Below are 16582 nucleotides of genomic sequence, written 5' to 3' on the forward strand. Positions count from 1 at the left end.
GGTGATTTAGGTGATGGCAGAGCTGCATCTAAGCCTGGCTGGAAGATCCCTGTGCCTGCGGCTCCAGGCACCCCGCTCCCTGCCCGCACCTCCACCCTCCTCTCCCCCGCCCAGCGGTACTTCTTGTCTGGGACCCACACAGACGATGAGCTTCCTGCGGGCAGGCAGAGGCTGGGTTTTCACCGTCTCTGGGGCTCATCCAACCTCAGACTTGGGGTGGAGCCAGCTCGCATCAGTGCTTGCGTGAAGACTGGAGCTTGGTTCACAGCCACCTGTGTGGGGAGGGGGTCGCCTGGGTCAGTGTGCCTGCAGGAGAGGAGAGGTTCACGCGGGAAGCCCCGGAAGCATGGGCAGTGGAGGAGTACCACCACCCCCAGAGTGTGACCTCTGAGCTTGCTGGATGGTGAGAGACCGGGCCCAAGTCACACAGCAGCGACTCCCAGGAGGCACAGAGCAACGGGGACCGCGGGGCTGGGCTCTGGGCCTTGGTGGGTGCGGCGCCCACAGGTCAGCAGGGTGGCCACGCCTCGGGGCCTGGTGTCCTTGCACCCACCCGGACAGAGGCTCGTCCCACGCGGGGCCGACCTTGGGGATGTTTGTTTCACGTTTTCCAAAAAGCAAACTTCTGCAGGAACTTGAGAACTAGCTCTAAATGCTCTTCATGTCGGAAAACAGAAACCGCAGGAGAAAAAGAAAAGACAAGGGGCCAGTTTTCCCTCTGATGTTTTAATTCCCAGGAGGGGGCCTTCCGGCCTGGTCACGGCGCCCACACACCAGGTCTCCTCAGAAGGTTCGCGGGACGAGTGTTGGCCTCCCTGCTGGGACTCACATTTTAAATATTAAGTAAAACCCACTGGAAGTTCCCTGTGATTCTATGCAGGTAAGTGACTGGCCTCACGTGCTGGCCCTGGCCCAACCCTTCCCATCCCGGCTGTGAGGGCACCGAGGTCCTGGAACCAGGCACACGGGCGCCCTCGTGTCCTTGGGGCCAAGGGGCGGAGACAAGGTGAAGGCACCGTGTCTCCAGCATCTGCAGGACCAGCTCCTCGGGCAGCTGGCTTTTTCTCCGGTGACGACGAAATCACCCAGAAAGGGCGCTGCCGCGTGGAGAAGTGTGCTGTGACCCTGCCCTGCTGTGTGACTGGGATGGTTCACTGGAGCTCTCTGGGCCCAACTTCCTCATTTCAAGGATGAGGCCAGGGTTGACCACACTTTGTTGAGTTGTATCAAAGGTCTGTTATCTCGAGAGAATGAAGACGTGAACATGGGAGGGTGGTCTGGCTGGGGAAGCTGCCGGCCCAGGGAGGAGACGGGGACCTGGGCCAGCCGCTGCAGGGCCGTGTCCACGTGGCAGTGCCCTGACGGGGACAGGACTGAACAGGGTCAGTGAGTGGAAGGGTTTTCATGACCAAACCTTGTGGGCCCCCAACTGGACTAGAAGGCACCCCCCTGAGGCAGCTGGTAACTTTACTACTAAAGTTGAATTGAAGTTACCACTGCTCACCCCCTATTTGGAGCTCCAAGTGTGGCAGGGGACCCCAGCGGTAAGCAGCACCTGCCTCCCGGGAAGGCTCTTTCCTTCCGACCCCAACAGCCACTCCCTCCGCTGCTGGATGCCTGGTGCCCCACAGAGAGATCTGTGCACCCCTTAGCTAATTATCAAAATACAAATTCTCCCGTAAACGGAAAGGCCAAGGGGCAGCGCTCCCAATACCTGCCGGTCGCGCTCGCGCCAGCACGAGGGAGGCACTGTAGCTCGGCAGCTAAGAGAACGGACCCCAGATCCAAATCCCAAATCTGCCACTTCCCAGTCACATGCCCAGGGGTACATCTTCACCTCCTTGCCCAGATCCCCGTCTGAGAAATAGGGACAATAAAAACACGACGCCATGGGATTGTCGGGGCCCTGAACAAGGAAACGTTGGTGCGGTGCTTAGAACCCGTCACGTGAGGCTAATGTTAGTAGGATCACGGTTCCTCCCCTGAGAACGGCTTTGAGCAGGAGGTGAGGGAGACTCCAATGAGACAAAGGGGTCAGGAAGGACATGGGGAGAGATCAGCTCAAGTCTGGGGGACAAGCCACTGGAATCTGGGGGCATTCCAGCTCTTCCAAGAGAGCGGGGCTCCAGCTCTACAGGGCAGAGCAGAGCACGCAGCCTCCGGGGCCCCGGGCTCTGCACAGAGAGGGCTGCAGGCACCGTGCGGGGGGGTGGGGCGGGGGAGGCAGCCGTGGGAATGCGCCCCAGGGCCTGCCCCCTCCCCATGTGGCCCTGCATGAGTCATTTCTGCGGGGTGCTGGCCCTTTTCCATCTGGAACTGCTGTGAAGCGGGCTCCCCCCGAGGATGGGCTTGTGCAGGGGGGCGAGAACAAAAGAAAACACACACCTAAACCCAGTCACCCACGGAGGAAACAGTCAACAATGCGATCCTTGTTCAGGTGTGCCTCCTGAGATGATGCAGAGAAAGAACCCACAGATGAGGGCACAGATGGGGGCGCAGGTGAGGACCAGAGCCAGTCTCAGGCTGCCGCCCACCCCCCAGCCGGCATCACCTCTGACAGCGTTAAGGAAGCATCACTAAAAGCTACCAACCGTGGTCTGTGATCTTTTCTTCTACTTTTTAAAAAAATCTCAAAACCTTCTCAGAAACAAGTCTGGCACCCCCCACAGTGTGGTTAGGTCTGTTCCGACAACACTGCAGCCCAAACGGACGTCATCCGATCTCAGGGAGCTACATTCAGACCCAGAGGAATGAGGCCCACGTGCCCCTCGACAGCTCAGAGGGTGTCCACACTCTCAAAGGCTCAAAGCACTGCTTGGAGCTCGTGACGTCTGTCCCCGTCACGTCACACGGGACATGCGGCTGGCCCCCGGCTCGCAGAGCTCGGAGGAGAATTTTACCTACTAGGTCACCGGTTTACTGTAAAGGGGTGTAACTCAGGGACCGGCAGATGGAAGAGACGCAGAGGGCAGGTGTGGGGTGGGGCCCCGGGCTTCCGTGACCTCTCCAGAGTCACTCTCCCCAAATCTCCACGGGTCCACCAATGTGGACGCTCCCTGAACCCCATTTTGGGGTTTTTTTTATGGAGTTCTCATTACAGAAACACAATTGATGAAATCATTGGCAATTGAACTCAGTCTCCAGCCTGTCCCCTCCCTGGCGGCTGGGGAGGGACTGAATGCTCCAGGCCTCCAATCACATGGGTTGGTTCTCCCGGCCACCAGCCCCTATCCTAAGGTTTGGCCAAAGGTCACCTCATTAACATAACAGAACCACCCTTAATGCCATCATCATTTAGGAAATTCCAAGGGTTTTAGAAGCCCCTGCCAGGAACAGTGGACGAAGACCAAATACGAATTTCTTACTATAAACTACAATATCACGGGCATGAAACACCAACCCCCGCAACCCACCCTTTGCCCAAAACACCAGGACACGCTGCGCCGTGACCGTCGGGGGGTGAGGGCGGGACTCAGCGTCAGACGCATCGCACCCACCTCGGGCGGGGGCGCCTTATTCACGGAACACCTGGTAGCTGAAGTTGTCGGCCTGGGTTCTGAAGCTGTACTTTCCCGTCACTCTCTGGTATCGCGTGATGAGAAGGGCAGCTGCCCCCGCCACCGCGGCGAGGACGGCCACTGCGATGAGGACCAGGTAACCGGAGCCCAGGCCCGGCTCTGCACCCGGAGGTGGTCCTGCAGGGACAAGATAGGCACAGGTGGGAGGTCTGGTCCCCAGGGGGGCCCAGCATCGCCCCTGGAGCGTGGTGGGGCTCAGGACGGAGCCCGCCGTGGGGCAAGTGCTCACATGTCGGCCACTCTGTAAAGGTATCACAATGTGGCTGTGTACCTGCGGGTTCCCAAAAGTGCAGGGGCAGGCGTCCGAAGCCCAAGGGAGCACAGGAGCCAGGACGGCTCAGCCCACTCGTGTTCTTGATGATCCAAGAGGATCTCACTGCGCGGGAGCAACAGGGTTTCAGGCGGAGGCAAGGATCTCAGTGGACCCCGCACAGAGACACCGCACGCGGGGCCTGCCCTCCCCAGACACAGGGCCTGCCCTCCCCAGACCCGGGGCCGAGAAAAACACAGGAGCGCCTGGACCCACATTTCAACTATTTTCGCTGAAAATAGTGACTCACATAAATACTTGGACATGCAGGTTCACAGCAGTATCCCCACAACCACAAGGGGGGGCAGCCCGAACATCCATCAAAGGATGAGGGAGTAAACCCAGTGCGGTGCACGGCACTTGGCCATAAAAGAAAGGGGTGAGATGCCGACACACGCCACTACGTGGATCAGCCGTGAGAACGTTCACCGTGGGGCAGTCACCGAGGACCACACGTCCATCATGTGACTCTGTTTCTAGGGACAACCAAGACAGAAAGCCAATCTCGAAGATTTCAGGGACAGGGGAGGGTCTGGGGAGTCTCTCCCAGTGGGCAAGGAGCTGCCTTTGGGGAGATGAAAAAGTTCTGAAACCAGAGAGCGGTGGTGTTTGCACAACACTGTGAATGTGCTAAGTGCCACTCAACTGTTGATTTTAAAACAGGGAACTTTCTATTAGGTGACTTTTATCTCAATTTTATCACAGGAGCTTATTAAAAAGTCTGGGTAGGAAAGAGCCTTCCTGGGCAACAAGGGGTAACTGAGATTCCATTTCCCATTCCCAGGGCTGTTGCCGGGAGTGGCTGCAGCTCTGGGTCTCCCGGTCATGGCTTAGGTGTGTGCAGTCACCCGAGTGCCCAATAATGGCCTAGAAGAGGCCCCCTCCTGACCGCCTGCTCGGTGACCCTGCTAGAACCCGGGCAACCCCCCATCCAGATAGAGGGACACACTGGGACAGGGACACTGGTGACGGTTGCTGGAGCAGCTGCAACCTCCAAGGAGCCTGAGGCCCCCAGACTCTGGGGCATCAGCTCCCTGACAACTTTTCCCTGGATGGGCCTTAAATCTAGCCTCCAGTGGGCCCTACCCTGTGGAAAGTCGGGCCCTCCACAAATGTTGCTGTCACTTGTACTAGTATGAGTCTTTAGGAAAATCTTAGGATTTCCATGCTCCCAAGTGGTTGCTTGTTGGTGTCCATGCTGGTGAAGTGCATGTTTTCATTAATTGTCTAAACCAACTCACCAACTCACCTTCGGAGCGAATGAGGGGCCCCCAGGACATCTGGTGCGTCACAGATGTCTCCCCACTTCTCGGTGACCGAAAGTCATCGCAATTCTGTTGTTTTAAAAGGAAAGAAAGTTCAAATTAGTTGAACAATGTTTATGAGAAATGAACCTGCTCTCAGGAGCGATACTCTGATTCGTACTTTTTTCCTGCTGGAAAGATCAAGTCACGATGGATGAGTTCAGTCAAGGGAGAAGGAGGCAGGGGGAAGCCGGACCACCTGGACCGCGGGGCTGTGCCGGGCGCGTTGGCCCAGTGGGATGGGGGCAGGGCTGGGCGGCGGGAGGGTTGGAGGAAGAGAGACGCAGCCCCCAGAGCTGTCTTAGGTACTAGCTCTGGCCCCGTGGGCGCGGGGGAGCCTCCTTTGTGTTCTCCACGCCTGCTGCCAACAGCTGCCCCTCTGAAGGCCTTTGCCTTACAAAAAGGTTCAGTGACATGACAGGATCTGCTTACTATATCCCTGCTATGGGGTGCACTGTGTCCCCTGAAAGATGCTGCAGTCTTAGCCCCAGCCAGTGGAAGTGACCTTAACTGGAAACAGGGACTTTGCCAATGATCAAGTTAAGATGGGGTCATTACAGTGGCGGTCCTTGTACAAAGAGAAAATTTGAACACAGACTCAGACACGCGCAGACAGACGACGTGTGAAGACTGCCGTCCACCAGCCAGGAAGAGGGCCCAGGAGAGGACTGTCCCTCACAGCCTCAGAAGGGACAACCCAGCCGACGCCTTGACCTCAGACTTCCGGCCTCCAGAGCTGCGCGAGGATAAACCTCTGTGATCAAAGCCGCCCAGCCTGGAGTACTTCGCTACGGCCGCCCCAGGACACCAAGCCAACACCACCCTAAAGGGACACGGAGAGAAATCTGTGAAGCTCATACTGTAGAGAGTCTGAGACCGGCAGCTCCCGGCCGAGGCTGCTGCGGCCTGAGCACTCTCAGGGTCCCAAAGGGGCCGCGGGACCAGGTGCAGGCTTGCAGCCCCCTCGGCTGGCAGGTATCAGGGGTCCGTGTTCCTTCCCTCCTGTTGTTTCGGACGATCTACTGTTTGCGAAAAGGAGATGACAAATCAGGGGTCACTGGGTATCTTCTCCTGTATCCAGTTGGTCACCCAGGAAAGCTGTCCCCCAAAGGAGAGAGAAACACACAGCAGCTGAACCCGAGGCCAGCAGAGCCCCCTCCGCCGTCCTCGGCCCCAGCTGGGACAGTCACCCCACACACTTGTCTGTGGAAGAATATCTCTTCAACCAAGAATGCAAAGCACATTTCAAATTCAAAGGTCTGCAGAAATGAGAATGTGAAATCATTCAGAATCCCAGCATACACGCTGAATGGGAAAGAGAGGGGAAAAAAAAACCCTGATTAAATATCGCAGTGGCTAGGATTCAGTAGTGTTCCATCGACGTTGCTAAAAGTAGCACTAAATTAAAGTCACATTTTCACTCCTAAATATGTGTTAAATCACCTCGAGGAGAAGCATTGTAGCACCATGACAAGGAAGGTCTGGTGTGCAGGCCAGTGGAGCGGTACAGTCTCAGAGGGACTCGGCGACATCAGAACCCCACCCAGGGCTGCCCACCAGTGAACCCTCACTTCACGCCTTTTAAGGGCCAAGTCTGCAGGGCCAGCACCTCCTCCCCAAAGGCGGGGGCCCCGGAGCCGCCCAAGCCCTGGGCTCCCCTTAACAAGGAGCGTGTGCATCCAGAGGTCAGAACAGCAAAGCACCTACTATTTGGCACGTGGTTCCAGGGGATTCCAGGCAGATGCGGAGTTTGCAGTGCAGGTAGACCATGGAGTTGTTGGTGAAAGAAAAGATTTTCAGCTTAACCTGAGCCTTGTAGGAGTTTCCGTTCTCGATCACAATGGTGTGTGTGTTGGGGATGGGGCAGCTGGGAAGAGAGGAATGTGACTCATTAGTTCTAAACCAGCAGTCCTGTCCTCGTTCCCAGGTGAGTTTCCTTCCAATGCACCTGAGGCACATGGAGCACCCCCACGAGGCTCCGAGAAGGCAAGGATGGCTAGCTCTCCAGTCCCCAAGTTCCCAAGTGGAGGGTCTCCTGCAGGCGCTACCTAAAACCCAGGTCTGCATCCGTGTTGCCTGGAAATTCAGAGTCCAAAGCAGGCTACATCGGGGGACAGGTGCCCTGTGCCCCCAGAGCTCCTACCTGTTGTTAATGAAGCCAAACATGACGGGGTCCCTGGCGTTGCTGGACGGCGTCGCCCAGCACTCAGTCAGGACCACCTTGAGGTTGCTTTTCTGTTTATAGAGCCCTACTTCGATCTTGATGTCATCGCTGGCAGACACGCTGTAATTTTGAGGAATAGGAGAGTCTCCAATAAATAACTGCATCTCAGTGACAAAGCTTCCAGAGCCGTGGAGGTCCTCGATGATGGTGTAAACCCTGCAGGAGGGAGCATTTGCAGGGGGTCAGCTTCTGTGACCCACCCTGTTCCCATTCCTCCCCCAAATGCATCTCCAAAGGAGTATGGAACTAGGGAAGACCCCCCAAATGAGAACAAGCCTAGAATGGTTATTTCTTCTGAGCTGGCTAGAGCTTGGGTCAGCCCATCACTGGCATTTTGTGGCAGGCAGAGGAGGGGTGAGCTTCTCAGGGAAATGGGGGGCTCAGGTGTGCCTGATGGGGGTGCCATCATGGGCAGCTCACTAGGAGGGGCAACCTAGGTGACTGGCTCGGGGGACAGGTCTGGTTTCTCCGGTTGGTCCTAAGCTAGAAATGGGGACAAAAATCAGGGAAGCTGGCATTATCAGGTCCTGGCCACCATCCTTTTATACCTTCGGTCTCTGAGAAGGATCCTCAAGGGACTGAAACCCTAAAGACCTCCCTACTCCCGCCAGGTGATGGCACTGGGAGGAGCGTGAGCCTCAGAGCTGCAGGGGACCTCTGCACTCACCCCCACTCAGGGGTGTAGCCCGATGACATGAGGAGGTCATTCTGGAAGGCACAGTGGATGGGGCTCAGGATCTTCGGGTGGTGGATGACGCCCTCTGGGGACACGTCGTTCCTCAGCACGGTCCTCACCACCGTATTCGTCATGTTCTGAACACACACAGGCAGTGCGTGAGGTCTTCGGCCCCAGCACAGCTCCGGGTGCAGGGGGATGTTTAATGCTCACTCCCCCGAATACAGCCCCTGCCCGCTTTCCCCAGTACGAGTCGCCAGAGAGAGCACAGGGTCAGGACACTTGGTTTGGCCTGTTTCGTGTGCCCATTGTCTTCAATGGAAGAGAACCAGTGACAAACTAGGTCAGACGAGATCCCAAAAATAAATCAAATTCCTCCCCAGATGATCCCTAAGTACATTTCTGAAAACCAGAGTGCAAAGCCCTCACCAAAGAAATCAAGAGTTGGGAATGTACATTGGTGCAGCCGTTACGGAGAACAGTGTGGAGGATCCTTAAAAAATTAAAAATAGATTAACCATATGATCCAGCAATCCCACTCCTGGGCATATACCCAGAGAAAACTCTAATCGAAAGGACACCTGCACCCCAATGTTCACAGCAGCATTATTTACAACAGCCAAGACACTGGGAACAACCTAAATGTCCATCAGCAGATGACTGGATAAAGAAGATGTGGTACATATACATAATAGAATATTACTCAGCCATAAAAAGAATGAAACAATGCCAATTGCAGCAACATGGATGGACCTAGAGATTATCATACTAAGTGAAGTCAGACAAATATCATACGATATCACGTACATGTGGAATCTAAAAAGATGATACAAATGAACTTATTTACAAAACAGAGGTGGATTCACAGACATAGCAAACAAACTATGGTTACCAAAGGGGAAAAGAGGAGAGGGATAAATTAGAAATTAGTATTAACAGATACACAGTACTATATATAAAACAGATAAACAATAAGTTTATACTGTATAGCACAGGAAGGTATATCCAATATCTTATATTGAAAAGTGGAAAAGAATCTGAAAAAGAATATACATATATCTGAATCATTTTGCTGTACACCTGAAACTAACACAACATTGTACTCAGCTATACTGCAACAAAAAAAAAAAAAGGAAAGAAAAAAGAAATCAAGAGTTAAAATAAATTGTTTGAAAAGTCTGTGACTTAGCAACCCACATTCTTCCTAATTCTGGGGAGAATAACATAGCACAAGAGTTCAGAGGGCAACCTGAAGAAAATGAATGTGATCTGGAAGAGGACTCTGGGGACGTGAAATGATACCACAGCTCATGTCTGCGGACTCTAGTCCCCCGGGAACAATGTGATGTCCATTAGCGTTAATGAGATTAAGTCCATAAATAAAACTATGGAGCAAATCGGTTTTGAGCTAGAGAAATGATCCCAAGGTCACCTGGTATTAAGGAGAGATTGCTCAGAATGCGAACGTTTAGCAGAAAGAAGATTTTTCAGATAGTTGTGTACCAGTACAAGTAGATGGGCTTCCCAACATCAAAGAGAGTTCTGAAATTTCTCCAGAGCCCAAAACAGAGACGAAGACCCTGAGGTCTTCGGTGACCGCCCGTTTGCTCCGGTGGAGAGCACTGCAGGAGAAGACACACATTTCTGTGAAAACTGCCGTCTTATACTGATGCTGAAGTCTTTTGTTTAACAAAATGCCTGAAGCTGTGACTATCCATCTGAAGCGCTTTACTTGCTAATGGCTTGGAGTCTGACTGTCATGGTGGCGGACTCCCCGAGATCAGCACCCCTCCCTGACGCCTCCGAAAGCACCCCTGCGAGCACAGAGCACAGGGCCGAGCGAGGGCCACCGGGGGTTCCCTGTGGTTACAACGGTGTCTCACAGCCGGTAGGGGACATTGCCTGCCCCCGTTACAGTCGCTGGCCTCTACAGTTCAGAACTAGACAAGGGAAATACGTGTGAAATAGGTTCATCAGAGCCATCACATAAAGAGGAAACGGGGGTGTGGCTGAACTTACACCAGTGAAGAAGTGTGGATTAGAGGCAGTGGAAACTCAAAGCCAAGTAAAGCAGGTGCTATTGGAATTCTTGGAGGACAAAAGAGCAGAGCATAAGCCATATGGCAAAGGGTTCAGTCCTGACAAGGTCACCAGCACAGGGTTGGCTGAAAATAGAAATGTTGAGACTAACAATACCAATGAGGCCTGCGAATCTGACAGACGAGGAACCCGGTGGCCAGACAAGCCTCGGTGGGTCTGAGAACAAAGTATCCGCAGGGAAAGCCTCGACAGGTAGGGAAGGCGTTGTCTGCTCTCTGACGATTGGATGTGAAAGTCCCTGAAGAGGACATTTTGAGGTCCCTTTCCCTTCTGCAGCTCCTGCACCTGCTCCATACTGGCTGTTTTATAAGAAATCATAGAATGGGTGTATTTCCCTTGTGTGCATCTTAAACAGACCTGGACAAACTGATGAAGTTGCTTACATTAAAGAATCTGTAGCTCTTGAACATCATACTTAACAGTGAGAAGCTGAAAGCATTTCCTCTGAGATCAGGAACAAGATAAGGAAGCTCACTCTCACCGCTTTTATTCAACATAGTTTTGGAAATCCTAGCCACAGCTATCAGGCAAGAAAAAGGAATCCAGATTGGAAAGGGAGAAGTAAAACCGTCGCTGTTCGCACAGGACGTGGTCCCACACACAGACGCCACCAAGACACTCACCCATGAATTCAGTGAAGTTGCAGGAACAAAACTAATATACAGAAATCTGCTGCATTTCTGTACACTAAGAACAAACTGTCAGAAAGAGAAATTAAGAAAGCAATCTCATTCACAATCACATTAAAAAAAAACACCTAGGAATCAATTTAAGAAAGTAAAAGACTTGTATTTGGAAAACCGCATAAAACACAAACAGGTGGACAGGCACAGTGTCTTCATGGATTTGAAGAACTAGTATTGCTTAAATGGCCGTACTACCCAAAGCAGTCTACAGATTCGATGCAATCCTTGTCAAAATACCAATGGCATTTTTCATGGAACTAGAACAAATAATTCTGAAATTTATATGGAAGCACAAAAGACCCTGAATAGCTCAGACAATCTTGAGAAAGGACGAAGCTGTGGTGTCACAGCCCCGTACTTCAAACTGCACTACGAAGCTACAGCATTCAAAACAGCATGGCACTGGCACAAAAACAGACAGACCAATGGAACAGGACAGAGAGCCCAGGAATTAACCTACACGCTTACAGTCAATTCATCTACAAGAAAGGAGGCAAGAATATACAACGGGGAAAAGTCAGCCTCTTCAATAAATGGTGCTGGGAAAACACCAAACTAAATGAAGCTAAAAAGCTGCTGCACAGTGAAGGAAACTCTCAACAAAACCAAAAGGCCATCTACTTAGTGGGAGACGATATTAGCAAGTGATACGTCCAATAAAGGGCCAATATCCAAAGTGTACAAAGAACTCATACAACTTAACATCAAAACAACAAACCACCTGAGCACAGGGTCCAGGTAGACAGTTTCCCAAAAACATACAGATGGCCACCAGGCACATGGAGTGATGTTCGACATCAGAACCACAGTGAGGTATCAGCTCACACCAGTCAGAACAGCCATCATCAAACGTCTGCAGATAAATGCTGGAGAGCGTGTGGGAAACAAGGAACCCTCCCACACTGCCGGTGGGAATGCAACTGGTGCAGCCACTATGGAAAACAGTATGGGTTCCTCAAAAAATTAAAAATAGAGCTACCATATGATCCAGCAATTTTATTCCTGGGTATCTATCTGAAGAAAACAAAAACATTAATTAGAAAAGATATATGCACCCCTGTGTTCATAGCATCATTATTTATAATAGCTAAGATGTGGAAGCAACCTAATGCCCATCAACAGATGAATAAATAAAGAAGATGCGTGATGTGTGTGTGTGTGTGTGTGTGTGTGTGTGTGTGTGTGTGTGTATTTAAAGGACTACTACTCAGCCATAAAAAAGAATGAAATTTTTCCATTTGAGACAACATAGACGGACCTGGAGGGTGTTATGCTCAGTGGAATGTCAGACAGAGAAAGACAAAGACTGTATTATTTCCCTTATATGTGGAATCTAAGAAACAGAACAAATGAGCAAACACAACAAAACAGAGTTACAGACATGGAGAACAAATAGGTGGTTGCCAGAGGGGAAGGAGGGAGGAGGAGAGAACTAGGTGAGGGAGATTAAGAGGGACAAACTTCCAGCTGCAAAATAAATGAGTCGCGGGGATGAAATGTACAGCCTGGGGAATACAGTCAATTACTGTGGGACATCTTTGCGTGGTGACACCTCATAACTAGACTTACCCTGGTGAGTGTTTTGAAATGCAGAGAAATATGGAACGACTGTGCTGTCTAACAGGAATTAACACAGTGTTGCGGGTCAATTATACTTCAAAAAGAAATTCATAGAAAAAGAGATCAGATTTGTGGTTACCAGAGGCAGGGTTGGGCAGAGGGGGAATTGGATGAAGGTGGGTCAAAAGACATAAACTTCCAGTTACAAGATAAATAAGTACCAGCGATGTAATGTGCAACATGAGAAAAGTAATTAACACTGCTACCCCTATATATGAAAAGCTGTTAAAAGAGTAAATCTTCAGGGCTCTCATCACAAGGAAAGCCCATCTCTTTCTATTTCTTTAATTTTGCGTCCCTGTGAGTCAACGGATGCTCATTACACTTGCGATAATCATTTCATGATGCAAGCCAGTCAGATTACTTTAACTTTCCATAGTGCTTTATGTCAGTTACAGCTCAAAAAAACTGGAAGAAAACATTTTTGAGAAGAATCTTTAGCTCTTGAACATTACTGGTCTCTCTAGGCTTTTATGCGAATAGAGAACTTAGAATGACTGAAAGGCATAATAGTATTTAGAGTTCATTTTCCTTGGTAGAGACTAGTGATGCATTAGCTTCTGGGAACAAACACATACAGGTTCTTAACTGAATTATCCAACATGGAAGCACTTAAACACCTGAATGGAGACCTGCCTCCTGCGTTTGCTTCTTAAAGTGCTTGCGCTCCTATCTCCATGTTTTTGGAGCAATTGCCTGCGTGATGTTTACCGTCCCTGCAGTTCTTCAGCTAAGAAATAGAATCCCATTCAGCACATCCGCGAAGCCACATCTGGGATGGGCTGTGCCAGAGGCACCGAGTCCAGGACGTGTGTCATCACAGCGTGCGCGCCCTGTGCCCTGAATCCCTTTGAGAACTGCCTCAGACCACCTGGGCAGTCCCCTTCTGTCTTCACAAGAATTTTACACATATTTTTGGACGTGATTCTGTCCTCCAGTGAATTTTGGGGGGCATGGACTAATTCGTATTTCTTATAGCCATACTTGGCACCATCTGTATACAGTACATCAAACTAAGAGGTGAGATCTTAAATTTAAATTTAAAAATTTTTAAATAAAAAAGTTAAAAATTAAAAACAATTTGAATAAAATTTAACAACAACAACAACAACGCCAGGAAGCAGAGCCAGCTAATGCACGTAATCTGCTGTGTCTGCATATAAGTCAGTCTGGGGGCATCTTAACTTTTTGACAAATTTCAAAACACAGGAGCCCCTGTGGTTTCCAGGGCCCAGATGACTCATGAGAGATGAATTTCCCTTTGCTCTGAACAGCCCTGAATCCTACTGAATTTAATTGCTAAACCAGGTGTTTGTCTAGCTCAGAAAAACAGCGAGCAGGAGAGCCCACGTCGGCGCCTCGCCCGCGGCCCACCCGCCCGGCTGCAGGTGGTGCTGACTCACCGGGGTACAGCCTGGCGCCCCCCGCGCCTGAGCGCCGCGGGCAGGAGCGGCCTTGCCTCCAGCACCTTTCACTTACAGTCTACCAGCCCCGCGTCCGTGCGGGCCTGAGAACCGCGGGGGCAGCTCTGCCCTCGCCGCGCCCCTGCCCGGCTTGTGCTCAGACGCCAGCTCAGAACGGAAGCTGCCCACTCACGGCTGCCAGCCCCCCTCCCCGTGTGCCCACCTCCAGGTGGCAGGCTTAGAGATCGTTAAGAAAGGGAAGCAAAACCCTGATGGTTATTTTCCAGTTGTGCTGGTTGGAGGGGTTGGAGTGGGGCCGATGAAGGCTGTGGACACTGGAAATGTCCCAGTTGGTCCTTCAACCCAAGGACCGTGTCTGTGGCCTGAGGGCCTCCAAGGGGAAAGTGGATTCACGCTCAAGGGAGGCCAGCCAGGCCCACGTGTCCATCCGCGCTGACCCCACAGCTGCTTGGCCCGCCCTCGGCCCCGGGCCCGGCCTTCACCAGGGAACTCGCCGAGGGCTCCAGCCAGAGGCTCGGAGGGTGAGGGTCTCCCGCCCACCCTGTGCCAAGGAGGCCCCTGCAGAGGCAGAGTCACAGAGGGCACAGGGCTGCTCCTCAGAGGCAGTGTGACATTGACCTTGCTCCCCACCCCAACTTTTCTGAGCCTCCAGGTCCCATTGGCTAAATGTGGATATTAATTCCTGGTCTGGGGTGACTGGGGATGCTCAACACCCAGCCAGCAGCTCCTGGGGTCCTCGGGCCTGATACCCTCCCCACTCCTGTTCTTAAACAAGGTTGAAGGCCCTCGGGCCCTCCCCGCCCAGTGGCATAACATCCCTGATGAGAACAACCTGCCCGCAGTGGCCCGGGCCCCCTGCTGAGACCCACCCCCGGCCCACCTCCAACCTAGGACCCCTCCTCCCAGAGCCCAGCTGCCCCGCTGGCCCCACCACCTGGACACCCTCTACCTAGCAACTCCTCCACCATATCCAGGCTCCCTACTCTGGCCCCCACCACGCATTCCCCCAGCCACACTCGTCGTCCCCGCACCGTAAGCCTCTTGGGACGTTTCAGCCTCCTTTCACTGTCGTCTTCCGAAAGCACCCCTGCCCGATGTCGGGCTGTGGGCCCAGTGCTGGCCTGGCCACACCCTGTACTGGCAGGTGATGGCACCTGCTGTCCCAGGACCGCACGTTCCTCCAGGGACAGCCCCACCCGATGCTGCTTCTGCTGCCCCCAGTGCCGGGTGCCAGCTGAACCCTGGAAGGGGCTGCCCCTGCCGCCTGGCATGGCCCTGACAACAGAGGCTTCGTGCCCAGTGGCTGAGTGTGGGGCTGAGGAGGACAGCTGGGAAGCCGGAGTGTAACCGAGGCCTAGAGACAGCCTTTGGAGGAGCAGGATGGACCACGTGGTGGATGCTGCAAATCTGAGATGCTGACAGGGGCCTGGGAGCCCCGGCCCAGAGTCACCACAGCGAGCAGGGGACAAGCCAGAGCCCCTCTCTGCACGTGGGGTGTGAGTGCCCCCCGGCCGGGACAGTCCCCCTCGCACCACTGCACGGAGGAGGAAAGACCCTCGAATAAAGAGATTTCTGATGGGGCCACAACCCTGAGGCCAGGTGCTGCTGATGGCGCCGCCCATATCCCCACCATGCACGCGCACACACGGCCATTCCACACATACTTCACAGACACCCACCACATGCACACACACACTCACACTCGTCCATGCACGTGCACACAGACACGTTCTTATACACATGCACACGTGCACACAAACGCACACTCGGACACACACAGGCTCCCGGCTTCCCTGCCCTGTCCCCTCCCCCTCTGGCTCCCCATCCTGCCTGTGCACCACTTCTCTGGAGGACTTTTCAAACCCCGACTTTGCACCAGAATCCCTGTACCAGGGCAGCATGGTTCCCGGCGAGAGCTCAGCCCTATCCTGACCCTTCGCTGGGTCCCCCACTTAGGGTCAGAGACCTCAGGGTGCCAAGTCTTCTGGGGCCCCTGGGCTGGACGCGGCCCCTCCCCATGTTGAGATGCAGACTCCTGGATGCCGCCTCCCCGCGCCCCCACGGTGGTCCGGGCCCGGCCTCACGCTCTGCACGACGGTCCCACACTCGTTCCACGCAGCCACCAGGATCACGTGCGTGCTGTTGCGGTCGCTGACGCCGCAGGATGGGTGGCCCAGGTGCAGGGAGGACTCGGGGATGGACTCCTGCTGCAGGAAGCGCCTCTGGATGGCGATGGCCACCTTCTCGATCTCACAGAGCACCTTGACCGCTCCGGTCAGGTTCAGCCGTGGGGGCAGGCCCTGGGGGGCCAGGTGGTGCCCCTGCGCAGAGACAGTCCCAGTTCCTGCCGGGGTAGGGGGCCGGGTCGTGTTGCCAGAGGGGTCGCCTGCAAGGCATGAGGAGACAAAAGCATAGGGTGGGTCTGTGTTTTGGGACCACCAGGTGAGCCCAGCTGGGGAGGTGGGCACTGAGGGGCCGGGCGGACAGCAGATGTGCACACCTGGGGCTGCACGTGCCAGCACGGCCACACACACGCGTGTTGCACGTTCCTGCCAGCCCAGGCAGCAGGGCCTGGCGTGGCACACATGGTCCCCGTGGCCCCCGTGGGCCGAGGAACTGAGACACCCTCCGCCCTCCCAGCCTCTCCAGCCCGACACTGG

At 53.5% G+C, this 16582-nt stretch overlaps 1 protein-coding gene across 1 annotated transcript in view; it reads right to left on the bottom strand.

Moving 5' to 3' along the window:
• Positions 1-315: 315 nt before the first annotated feature.
• The window catches only part of UMODL1 (uromodulin like 1), a 58953-nt gene continuing 42686 nt past the window's right edge, over positions 316-16582 (bottom strand). The window contains 6 exon segments of the mRNA XM_032460919.1: positions 316-3695; positions 5138-5222; positions 6900-7059; positions 7336-7572; positions 8084-8229; positions 16007-16308. Coding sequence (XP_032316810.1) covers positions 3514-3695; positions 5138-5222; positions 6900-7059; positions 7336-7572; positions 8084-8229; positions 16007-16308 — 1112 coding nt within the window. The 3' untranslated portion in view covers positions 316-3513.

This window comes from Camelus ferus, chromosome 1 (genome assembly GCF_009834535.1).
Source record: "Camelus ferus isolate YT-003-E chromosome 1, BCGSAC_Cfer_1.0, whole genome shotgun sequence".
In the NCBI taxonomy this organism is placed as follows: domain Eukaryota; kingdom Metazoa; phylum Chordata; class Mammalia; order Artiodactyla; family Camelidae; genus Camelus; species Camelus ferus.